Source organism: Miscanthus floridulus, chromosome 15 (genome assembly GCF_019320115.1).
Source record: "Miscanthus floridulus cultivar M001 chromosome 15, ASM1932011v1, whole genome shotgun sequence".
NCBI classification, from domain to species: Eukaryota; Viridiplantae; Streptophyta; class Magnoliopsida; order Poales; family Poaceae; genus Miscanthus; species Miscanthus floridulus.
In genome coordinates, this window is record NC_089594.1 from 20,378,159 (window position 1) to 20,389,395 (window position 11,237).

The window sequence follows — 11,237 nt, forward strand, 5'->3', positions numbered from 1 at the left end:
GGGTTAGTAACCTAAATGGTGAAATGCAATTTTGCTCTAGCTCTACAAAGGTTGCAAGCCACTTATACCACAATTCTAGTTCTTTATGATCTGTAGGCACAAGCAACGGCTATGTCACTACTCTTACTCTAGTTGAGCTAGCTAACAACTAACCAGAAGCTAAACAAGCTACTCAACTAAACTAGCAAGAGAGCTACACTACTCAAACTACCTCTACAACAAGTAAGTAAGAAAGTAATGCAAAGGAGAGGTACAGTGATTATACCACACGTGGCAAGAGAAGATCAATCACAATATGAACCCCAAGAGATGACATCAAGATTTATCCCGAGGTTCACTTGCATGCCGGTAACCTACGTCCTCGTTGTGTCGACCATTCACTTGGTGCACTACAAGATTTTTGGTCTACTGCAACGCCGAAGAATTGCAACGTAGAAAAATTGGTTGCCAGAGATTGTTGTATTACAACCATTCTAAAAAATGGTAGCGATACATGCCTTTAATACAACGGTTTTCAAGATGTTGCAAAGCTCTGTTGCATTTGGTGGACGATATTGCAATGGTGAAAAATGGTTGCAATAGACTTGATTTTGGTTGCAATTGTGTGGTAGTACTGCAACTACATTTACGTTAGTTGCATTTGGTTTTGACTATTGCTACGGTTTTTTTGTGTTGCATAAAATTTGACAAGCGTTGCAAATGCTAGATACTTAATGCAACGAGAACTCTTGGAGGCGAAGCAAAAGTGGGGGTCAATTGCAACCTTTTTTGGCAGTTGCAATATACTTTGATATTGTTGCAAGTGCTAAATTTTATTGCAACGAAATCTATGGGGTCGAAGCGAAAATTGTGTTCAAGTGCAACGCTTATTTTTGGTTGCAATATACTTTGATAATTGCAACGAATTTAAAACTTAAAAAAAGTATGGAAAGAAAAGAATTGGGGACGCATATATTAAAATTAAAAAGTGCTCCCCACAGGATTCGAACCATGGAGCTCTGGTTCAGATAAAACCTTCTACACCACTGCGCTATGTAGGTGTGTTCGTTGTAACTCAGGTTTTAATTTATTTGATATGATTGAAGACCTTATGAGTTATAAAACGCCCCAACCCTGGCCCCATCTCGGCATCTCTGTCCTTATGCCTGGTGTCTGAAACTTTCTGTTAAGTAGTAGTTGCTGTTAAGTACTTGATGTTAAGTATGCGTGGATGTTAATTAGTACTTGAAGTTGTACCGGGGTGGTTGGTCACTTTGTTAGCGATAGTAAATGCCTGACCGTGCACCATCAGTCACATGGTGACCACACTAATGAACCTTTCCTTGTCCAAACATTTGCCGACCGGTGATTACTCTTGGGCAATCGTGATTTTTATTTCAAAACTTTCCACTTACCTCTTTATTTCAAATACTTAAAACATTTATCTCAAGAGGTATTCATTAGCATAACGAACATTAAGGTTCCATGCAACGGTTCAAACTTAACCATGTCATCAGTTCAAAAGAAAAAAATAATAAAGTGCGACATATGCATATGAAGGACAATTGACCCTTCCCACCAAACAGTGCAACAAAAAAAATTGTCTTCAAGCAAAGAAATCATCTTCTATATTTTCTTCCATGACTGGTGCAATAACCCCATCATCAATGTAGGTGTCATCGTCGTCAGAATCATCATCACCAATATAGTCATCAACAGGTTCGGGAATTGCTTCGCTACGCACTTGATTAATAATGGCGGCAGAACCAGTTGTGCCTGCCCTATCTTGTCTTGACCAGTTTAAGAATTCCTGACCTTGGCCTGATTCATTCATTTCTTGGATTCCCACATCAAGTGCATCGGCGTCATTTCCTGTGTCTGGCATGGAAAACAAATTTCTTGGTCTCACCAAAACAACAGTAGACCATCTCGGCTTGTTCACGATAGGGACATAAAACACCGGTTCAGCGTTTGAAGCAAGAATGTAAGGTTCATCTGAATATCTAAACATGGAAGTAGCAATGTCGATAATACCAAATTTGTCCCTAGTGTACCCTCTGCTTCTGCTGGTACTGGTAGCCGGCACATCATACCAATCACACTGAAATAATATAACTTCTTTTTCTTGTGGGAATTCCAGTGAGATTATATTTCTAATGACTCCATACCAGGTCATGTTGCCTATACTATCGTCACCCTTCACAAGGACACCAGAATTTTGTGTCACGAGACTTTTCTCTATGGCAGCTGTCCGAAATAGCCAATTATTGATGTGCACTCTATTCAACACACGAGCTCGAGGGTCAGGTCCTTGAGAAAGGGCATGCATCAGTTTACTTGCTTCCCCTTTCTCATATAGTTTTGCTATCTGCAATTTAAAAATCAAGTTAGACATCTACCGGTTAATTACTACGTTGGTCTGACCATAAAGTTGAATTTAAAAATATAAAATAATACTACATACCTCGATTTCAAACCATCTTACAAAATGCTCCTTGTGTCGTTTTTTAATGTTAATTGAACTATCCCTTGTTAGTTGTGTCTTATGCTCCCTACATCAGAGTGCACCAAATTATTAGTTGATGCCACAAACAAGCAGATAAAAGATAAATTTAGTGGTAAAAATTGCGACTTACTCTACCCATTTCCTGGCTTCATCACAATTAGTAATTATGTAGTGCCTCATCTTTTGAAGTTCAACTTTCTCCAAATTCTTAAGCTTATTTCCTCTCCTCTTGTAATCAATTTCACTAAATATGCTTAGACCACTTGGAGGCTCATTCACAACTGTATTTTCATGACGATCAGCTCGACTCAGCTTGGTGTCGACGTCGAAGAATCGAGAGCAAAATGTAAGACACTCCTCAGCTATGTATGCCTCGGCTATTGATCCTTCTGGTTGTGCCTTGTTCCTGACATATCCTTTAGCAGTACGTAGATACCTCTCTACTGGATACATCCATCTGTAACACACGGGCCCTTCAACTCATCAATGAGGGGCCTCAAGTAAACATCAATATTCATTCCAGGAGTTTTCTTGCCAGGTATCAACATCGACATGATCCAATAAGATTGTTTCTCATACAACCAAGGAGGCAAATTGTAAGGTATTAGGATAACAGGCCAACAACTGTAAGTAACATTTTGCATACCAAATGGGTTGAAGCCATCAGAAGCAAGACCCAGTCGAACGTTACGAGCTTCTTTAAATCGTGGAAACATATTGTCCACGTGCTTCCATGCCCTGGAGTCAGCAGGATGACGTAGTTTGCCATCATCTATTCTTCCTTCCTCATGCCAACGCATTTCTGATGACGTGCTCTCTGACATGTACAATCTGCGTAGCCGAGGTGTGAGAGGGAAGTACCGAAGGATTTTGACTGGGACACGACAACGTTTCTTATCATGACCATCGTTCACATGGCCATCACCACGGTCATCTGTTTTCCACCTAGATGCTTTACATTTGGGGCATATATCCAACTTCTCATATTCCTTCCAAAATAACACACAATGATTCTCACATGCATCTATCTTGATATAGTCCAAGCCTAGATCGCGAACCACCCTTTGCACTTTCTCCATTGTGTTTGGGACACAATGACCTTTAGGGAGAAACTTTGAGATCAGAAAGAGTACCCCCTCCAATGCTTTGTTACTTATCCCATACATGCACTTAACCTGGAAAAGTTCCACAATAAAAGATATCTTTGTACCATCTTCACAACCTGGATATAATTCCTTTTTTGCCTCCTGTAGTAACTTGAAGAAGACCTTGGCTTGCTCGTTCGGCTCGTGTTCATCACCGATCTCTCCTCGTATTTCACCTCTGATTAGGGATTTAATCAAATTACTGGCCTCATCATCTTCACTCGGTGCGCCGCCTTCTTCATTGTCTACTCCAGAATCATGTGGTGCACCTTCATCATCGTTCTGTACTTGTACATCTGCTGCTGCTGGGTCGTCATTGTGTACTTGTACATCACTAGGTCCTGCATCTTCATTGTGAAAAACCACATCAGCTGAACCTTCCCCTTCCATTATAAAACTTTCAGCAAACCCTGTTGAAAGGACATGAATCTGAAGCACAGCCCGTGTTCTGTGTGACATGCATAGACATTTACGGCACGGACATGCTGCAGTTCCACCCCTCGAAGTGCCACTATATGTCCTGTCCAAAAACTGCATGAATTTGTTCTGCCACTCGGTTGAAGAACGAGGCAAGCGCATCCAACTCCTATCATCGCCTGACATCTGCGTGATGAAGATGAACGATGATCACCAATTTAGCCAGCGTATTTACATACATAATTGAACTATATATGTGCAGCCCATAGTGATCTCGTACCTTTCGCCGCGAGGACAGCTTGTCTGATTGATCGATCGACGTGGAAATCAGGGCAGAAATCAGCTATACTCTACCTAAATTAATCACATTACAGCACAATTAGCGAGCTATATGGTAATACAAATTAGACATCAGAGGCTGGGAGCTTTTGATTCTCATACCTTCAAAACTGATTCTGTGATCCACGGGTTGCACCTCTATGGAGGTCCGAAGGGCAGTGGAGCGGAGGTCGGAGGAGTCCAGATGCCGAGCAGTGGCGGCGGTCGCCCTCACCCCTGTGTGCAGCGCCCCCTGAGGATCGCGACTCCACCCTCGTGCGCAGCGCCCCCTGAGGATCCCCTGAAGAAGCGAGTCAGGCAGGGACGGACGGGGTGGGCTGTGGGCAAGCGGCCATGCCCTGCGTCCGAGCCGCACGTATACCTGAAGTATTCTCCTATGTACTGCGGACCGTCCGTGGAGTTCAGAGGACCGTCCGCTACAAGTGGCGGACCGTCCAGATCATTTGGCGGACCATCCGGTGGGTTGGTAGGCAGCGCATCAGAAAATTTTGGCTAAGTCCACCACACGCATCACAATTCATGAGATCGGAGAAGCATGCATGCAGCTCGATCGGCATAAGATGGATATATAAAATTTTGGCTAAGTCCCTAAATTTACCATGAGATGGACATGCTGAAATTTTTACCATGACTTGGACATTGTCAAATTTGATTTTTACCGTGGGACAGACATATGCAAAAATGGCTAAGTCTGAATTTTTGCTATGACTTAGAGACTAGAATTTTATCATGTGTAGTTTTTCCTAGTCATCTAAGAGTTACATGTAGAGTACAGAGTACTTTCTCCTCTAATACTACTAGTTTTTTTTACTAGGGCCAACTTTCAGAGTACTTATCCATCTTATCCCACTAGTTTATTTACTTTTAAGAGACCTCATAGGAGTACCCGTGGTTTTGAATTTTCTTTTTTTTATTTATTTCCGGTGAATTTTTGAAAAATCATAGTAAATCATAGAAAAATCATAAAATGAAAAATCTAATTCAAACGTCGTTTTTGCATGACAAGATGATTTCAAATCAAAATGTTGCCAACTATAAAATTTCATAACTTATCAAGATCTACAAAGTTTATTTTGGCCGAACTCAGACATGCCCCTCCACTATAACCCATCATGTGTAGTTTTTCCTAGTCATCTAAGAGTTACATGTAGAGTACAGAGTACTTTCTCCTCTAATACTACTAGTTTTTTTTACTACGGCCAACTTTCAGAGTACTTATCCAACTTATCCCACTAGTTTATTTACTTTTAAGAAAAACTAGTGGGATAAGATGGATAAGTACTCTGAAAGTTGGCCCTAGTAAAAAAAACTAGTAGTATTAGAGGAGAAAGTACTCTGTACTCTACATGTAACTCTTAGATGACTAGGAAAAACTACACATGATGGGTTATGGTGGCCTGGTGGGACATGTCTGAGTGGGTGCGAGTTGGTTGTTGCTATCTTTTCATAGGTTTGGGCTTGACCAACTCCTATGAGGTCTCTTAAAAGTAAATAAACTAGTGGGATAAGATGGATAAGTACTCTGAAAGTTGGCCCTAGTAAAAAAAACTAGTAGTATTAGAGGAGAAAGTACTCTGTACTCTACATGTAACTCTTAGATGACTAGGAAAAACTACACATGATAAAATTCTAGTCTCTAAGTCATAGCAAAAATTCAGACTTAGCCATTTTTGCATATGTCTGTCCCACGGTAAAAATCAAATTTGACAATGTCCAAGTCATGGTAAAAATTTCAGCATGTCCATCTCATGGTAAATTTAGGGACTTAGCCAAAATTTTATATATATATCCATCTCACGGTAAATTTTTATATATGCTATCACTTATTTGTAATGAAGTCAAATGTGGGTGCAACTTAACTTCATCATGCCACTCAATATGCTACACTTTATGGGTTTATCTACCAATTTATCAATGCATATCGTTTATACTCAATTCCATGCCCTACATATATACCATTCACGTGGTTCACTTATGCAGAAATCCTTCCCACACTTGGCATGAGTGAGAATTAGGGAGAACAAAAGAAACTTATATTACTTTGGAAGTTTGAGTCATCTGGGACTGAGTGGCACCAAGAAAGCAATGTTGGCTTCATCGAAATATGTATCCAGATGCAAAAGCAAAATTTGATTGAGTCCAGCAGTGTTTCATAGAAGTTTGGGTGTCTACTCTTGGCGGACGGTCCGTGACGAAAAACTCTCGCGCCCTTTTATTTCGCGACTTCCTCATCTACCACGTCGCCGCCTTTTATTTCGCGACTTCCCGTTTCCTCCCCCCACGCCGCCCCCTTTTATTTCGCGACTTCCTCATCTACCACGTCGCCGCCTCCACACGGTTAGGGTTTTTGGATTCCACCAAAGAGAAGTCGAACATGACGACAACTCCAACGAGTGGAACACCTCCGTCCTCGACGTCGATGCGCACACCTGCAGGAGCGGGGATGCCAACAACTCCAGCGGCGGCGGCGGCGGCGACGCCGACAAGTTCATCCAGACCCAACGCCACCATGTCCCTTTTTGGGGCAACACGTTCGTCCGGGATGCCAACAACTCCGGCAGCGGCGCCGGCAAGTTCATACAGACCCAACGCCACCATGTCCCTTTTTGGGGCAACACGTTCATCCAGGTCGACAGCAGCACTTGGTGATCAACAAGAGAGCTCCCTGCCAATCAATGAGACCAATGATAGGTAACACATATTTTTGGATTCAACATCTCGGGTTTAGAGTTTTAGATATATAATCTTGAAAATGTTCTGGGAAAAATGTAGCCTAAGAGCATCGACGCTGCAGGGACATGCAGGAAGCAGTGCGCCATGGGGATAATGTAGATCGAATGCCTGGGATTAATGATATGTAGGGATTAATGAGTTTGGTCTCTGTCCATACACATAGTATACATATTTCTAATTTAGAATGGGACTGTAGGCATTTCCTATCAATTAAGCTAAGAAGAACAAGTGTGCAATATTTAGTGTTTCCTAGTATAAATATTTTTTTGGTTTACTTTAATTTCAGTCATGGGGGTGCACATATAGTTCAAATAAGTGGCACTAAGTTTTAATTACTTTCTCTGTCTGTACACATACTATATGTACACTGGTTTCCTTTTAAGTATATTGTTGTATCATCACTAGTGCTTAAGTTTGATACTATTGTAATATTTGGCAGCTCGGATCAAACATGGACTCTCTATTTCACTTGCGAGGGATTGCCGGGGGGGCAAGAGTCTTCTACTATTAGAATCACTAGGGCTGATCTCACCCTGAGTAACTTGCTTGCAATGAAATTACAATTGGGGTATAGGGTAAGGGACTATTTGTACTACAAGAGGAGATGTGGTAATGCAGCAACATTACACGAAATCGAAGAAGAAGTCAATGCAGATGCTATGATAGCATGTAATGAGGAGGAAAGACAGGTCAGACTATTGCTGTCCAAGGAACAAAAAATAGACCAGAATGTGAACATAACACCCTTGAAAGTACTTGGAAGGAGACCCATTAGGGAAGAGAATATAGATGAAGATGAGGAGTCAATTGATGCTTACAAGGAATGGTTGCACGTCATGCATAAGGAAAACCGATTCATGGGTAAGTGTTATGTTGGACTCCTATATATTTCAAAATTGTTGTATTATTTTATATTGGAGAAGCCTTTGTACTAATATTAGCTTGGCTGACCCAGATTTGAAAGATATCGACAGGGATGACACCACCAAAACTTACAAAGAATGGTTAAGGGTGCAAGGACAACTGAATGATATTAGTAATATAACATCTGTCCCTACATGTCTATTGTTAATATTCCTTCACAAACATATCATATCTTACACAAGTGACCAATATTTTCTGCAGTGGCATATGTGGACAGTAATCATCATACAGATGTAGTACTTTCAAGTGAAGATAGCAACCCCACACCGCCAGTAAACAGACCATCTCATGCTCGGCGTTTCATTCCACAGGGAGAGGGAACTAGTAAGTAATGAATATTTTCAATTTATTGTGAGGTTCAGTTAATTTTAAACTATGTCAATAGTTTTTTAAGTGTTTTGCTTTGTATATAATTGTTTTTCATGGACAAGACTCCAAAAAGAGGAAGCCAAGAGGTAACTTGAAAGGATGGACAGCAACAAACAAGAGAACTAGGGAGGCGTCTCAGAAGCTTAGCATCCAGTTCTCTAGGCTTGGAGGACCTGTAGGTTCAAACAAACGAATATTTGTTGATGAAATAACACTGTTCACGAGGAAAAGAGCACCTCTCATCGGAGTAAGAACATGGAGAGATATCCATGTGGATGTCAAAATTGCAATAGCAAACGATGTGCTGGTAAGCTTCTGTTATCCATGTGGATGTCAAAATTTCAATACCAAATTATTGTTTAAGAAGTAATTTATTTAGGCTTTACCTTGAGCAGGCTAAGTGGGACCTTGAGGATAACGAGGCGAACAGAATCAAGATATGGACGGTGGCTAATGACCGTTACAAAGGATGGCGATCTACATTTAGTGCTACCTACAAGGCGTACACCACCTATGAAGAGAGAATGAGACATAGGCTAGAAGAATTAGACATTGTTGAGTGGCACTATCTGGTGTCGTATTTTGGCACCGAAGAATTCCAGGTTTGTTCCCAATTTTTAAAAAAACTTGCCAATTCCACTTCTGACGTCAAGGTTTATGTTTTGCGCACTGCTGATTTTATAAAAATCAAATCATTGCTGGTTCTGTGCAGAGGATTAGCAATAAGAATTCTCAGAATCGGCACAATCGACAGATACACCATGTTACAGGATCAAAGGGTTTTTCTCAATTGAGCTATGAGAAGGTAAAAAATTCTATCACAAGGTTTTCCTTCAGGCATTTTTTTATGGTTTGTGCTTGTGCCCCCGAATGACAATGACATGATATTGTTATAACCTATATAGTCTTTGTATTTGATAGAGATATTTAGCCCACTGCCCACTACAAAAAAATATATTTTGCATCCTTGTATATAGAAAGCTGAAAAGTACTAAAACTAATGTGTGCCAACAAAAAGAAGAACTTGGATTCCTGTTCTTTTTCAATAGCAATAAATATTTCTGTTATCTTCTGTTTTTAAATTCGTGGTGGATATCTTCCTGATCTTTACAGTTTATAAAAGCTTCTACATTTCACTAGATTATGAAATATGGCTAATTTTTTTACATTCTTGCCTAATTAGAGGGACCAACTAACTGGTGAAGAGCCAAATGATATGGAGCTTTTTATGATGACCCACCAACAAAATGGACAATGGACAAGCGAGGAATCTAGGGAAGTCTATGTGAGTATTAAACAGTTTTTACAACCCTTATTAAGTGATGCAACTGTCCTCGCTTAGAATTAAAGTTTTAATTAACTAAATGTCTTTGCTTTGTTAGGACAATGCAACCAGGAAGATTATGGAGCTGGAGTCAAGGCCTGACGCAAATGTCGTCTCAGACTTGGAGCAGAACCAGATTTTCCAATCAACCTACAAGGAAACGAGAAAAATCAAATCAAACAAGATGCATGCTAATGGTTACCTTGCAAGGTACCCAACTAGAAAGGAGCTACTATCGGAGGACTACCAGCGCAAACTGCAACAGGAGGAAGCCCTCATTGAATCGTTTGGACGGCTGCAAGATAGACTAGAAGCTCAAGAAGTTGAAAGGGAAGCCGAGAGGCAAGAACATAGGCGTCAGCTTGAACAGATGAACAAGGAAAGGGAGGCTGATAGAGAAGCACTTAGGCAAGCTATGTTAATGTTGCAAGCAGCCCAACAGCAAGCTTCAGTACAAAAGGTAATATTAACAACATCTATGTTCTCATAGTTTATTGAACTGAAAATCATGATCTTGAACCCAATTCAAAATGCAGGCTAGCACAATTGTGGAGCCAACTGAAAATGTTGCTGCTGCTGCAACAATTGAGGGGACACAAAATGTAACAACTACAATGGGAGAACACATGATGCATAGTCAGCAGGTAGTTTGATGATAATTGAAGAATGTTTAATTGTAACATGCATGTCATATTCTTGTCAAGGGGTGTAATTTTTACCACCAACCATTTATTTTCAGGTTACCCAAGAAACCAGCCAGCCAGAACAACAACCCCCTTCTTCCGCAGCTGAAGAACGTCTCACTAGAGGGCGCATGACTAGAAGTAATTTGGCAGCGAATTCGAGTGCTGTTTATACTACAGCAAAGCAACTGAAGGAAACTGCGGCTAGGAAAAGATCTGCATTGTCCAAAAAGAATACACAGGTACTATGTGAAACCTTTTATCTCTCTTTGCATTAAAAAGGAACATATAGTCCTTTTGGAGAAGTACATAGCTATTCTTTTGTTCTGCTCCTAAATATGGTCCAGGCTTAGTTTCCTCTTGCTGATTAGAAATATATATGGATGTGTTTGTGCTCATAAAATGTCTTGGGAGGCAGCTGCATGTATGTTTATATTTGCTTTACGCTTCAAAGTTCATGGTTGATAGTACTGCAGCTCACAGAACTCTAGTACTGCAGCTCGTGTTTTGCTTCAGTGTTCAATTAGCTTTGCCACCACTAGTCTCAGTTTAACTAATGCATGTCAATGATTTTTTCAGGAGGAATCTTGAGTTTGAGAAGGAGCATGCGAATGGTGGGACGATGGCCAACATACATATCAAGGGAACCTTCGCTGCTACAGTAGACATTAGTCTTTTGATTCGAATGAGTTCAAACAGTTGTCTGTGCTTAACACATTATTATGTGTTAAGCTATCTACTTGTGTTCTTATTTAGTTTGACACTCGGTGTGTTTTGTTAAAGATTTTGTATGAACAAATTATATTTTGTTTTAATGG

General features: G+C 40.5%; 2 protein-coding genes across 2 annotated transcripts; one reads left to right on the forward strand and one right to left on the reverse strand.

Moving 5' to 3' along the window:
* Window positions 1–1,474: 1,474 nt before the first annotated feature.
* LOC136506498 (uncharacterized) lies at window positions 1,475–2,996 on the reverse strand. The gene is made up of 3 exons (XM_066501424.1): window positions 2,616–2,996; window positions 2,444–2,531; window positions 1,475–2,347 (listed from the first exon to the last, which is right to left on the reverse strand). The coding sequence occupies exons 1-3, from the start codon at window positions 2,936–2,938 to the stop codon at window positions 1,586–1,588; spliced, it is 1,173 nt and encodes a 390-aa protein (XP_066357521.1). The 5' UTR covers window positions 2,939–2,996; the 3' UTR covers window positions 1,475–1,585.
* A 3,725-nt stretch (window positions 2,997–6,721) lies between these two features.
* Window positions 6,722–10,389, forward strand: LOC136507159 (uncharacterized). The gene is made up of 10 exons (XM_066501966.1): window positions 6,722–7,077; window positions 7,559–7,980; window positions 8,075–8,155; window positions 8,245–8,367; window positions 8,475–8,719; window positions 8,808–9,014; window positions 9,125–9,217; window positions 9,596–9,697; window positions 9,795–10,196; window positions 10,273–10,389. Exons 1-10 carry the CDS (start codon window positions 6,761–6,763, stop codon window positions 10,387–10,389), a joined length of 2,109 nt encoding a protein of 702 aa, XP_066358063.1. The 5' UTR covers window positions 6,722–6,760.
* Window positions 10,390–11,237: the final 848 nt, after the last annotated feature.

Coding starts and splice junctions, on each gene's coding strand:
- LOC136506498 (XM_066501424.1), bottom strand. CDS start 2,938: ATGTATCCAGTAGAGAGGTATCTACGTACTGCTAAAGGATATGTCAGG. Junction 2,532..2,615: donor GAAGCCAGGAAATGGGTAGA/GTAAGTCGCAAT, acceptor ACTCTGATGTAG/GGAGCATAAGACACAACTAA. Junction 2,348..2,443: donor TAAGATGGTTTGAAATCGAG/GTATGTAGTATT, acceptor TTTAAATTGCAG/ATAGCAAAACTATATGAGAA.
- LOC136507159 (XM_066501966.1), top strand. CDS start 6,761: ATGACGACAACTCCAACGAGTGGAACACCTCCGTCCTCGACGTCGATG. Junction 7,981..8,074: donor TAAGGAAAACCGATTCATGG/GTAAGTGTTATG, acceptor TGGCTGACCCAG/ATTTGAAAGATATCGACAGG. Junction 9,015..9,124: donor TTGGCACCGAAGAATTCCAG/GTTTGTTCCCAA, acceptor GGTTCTGTGCAG/AGGATTAGCAATAAGAATTC.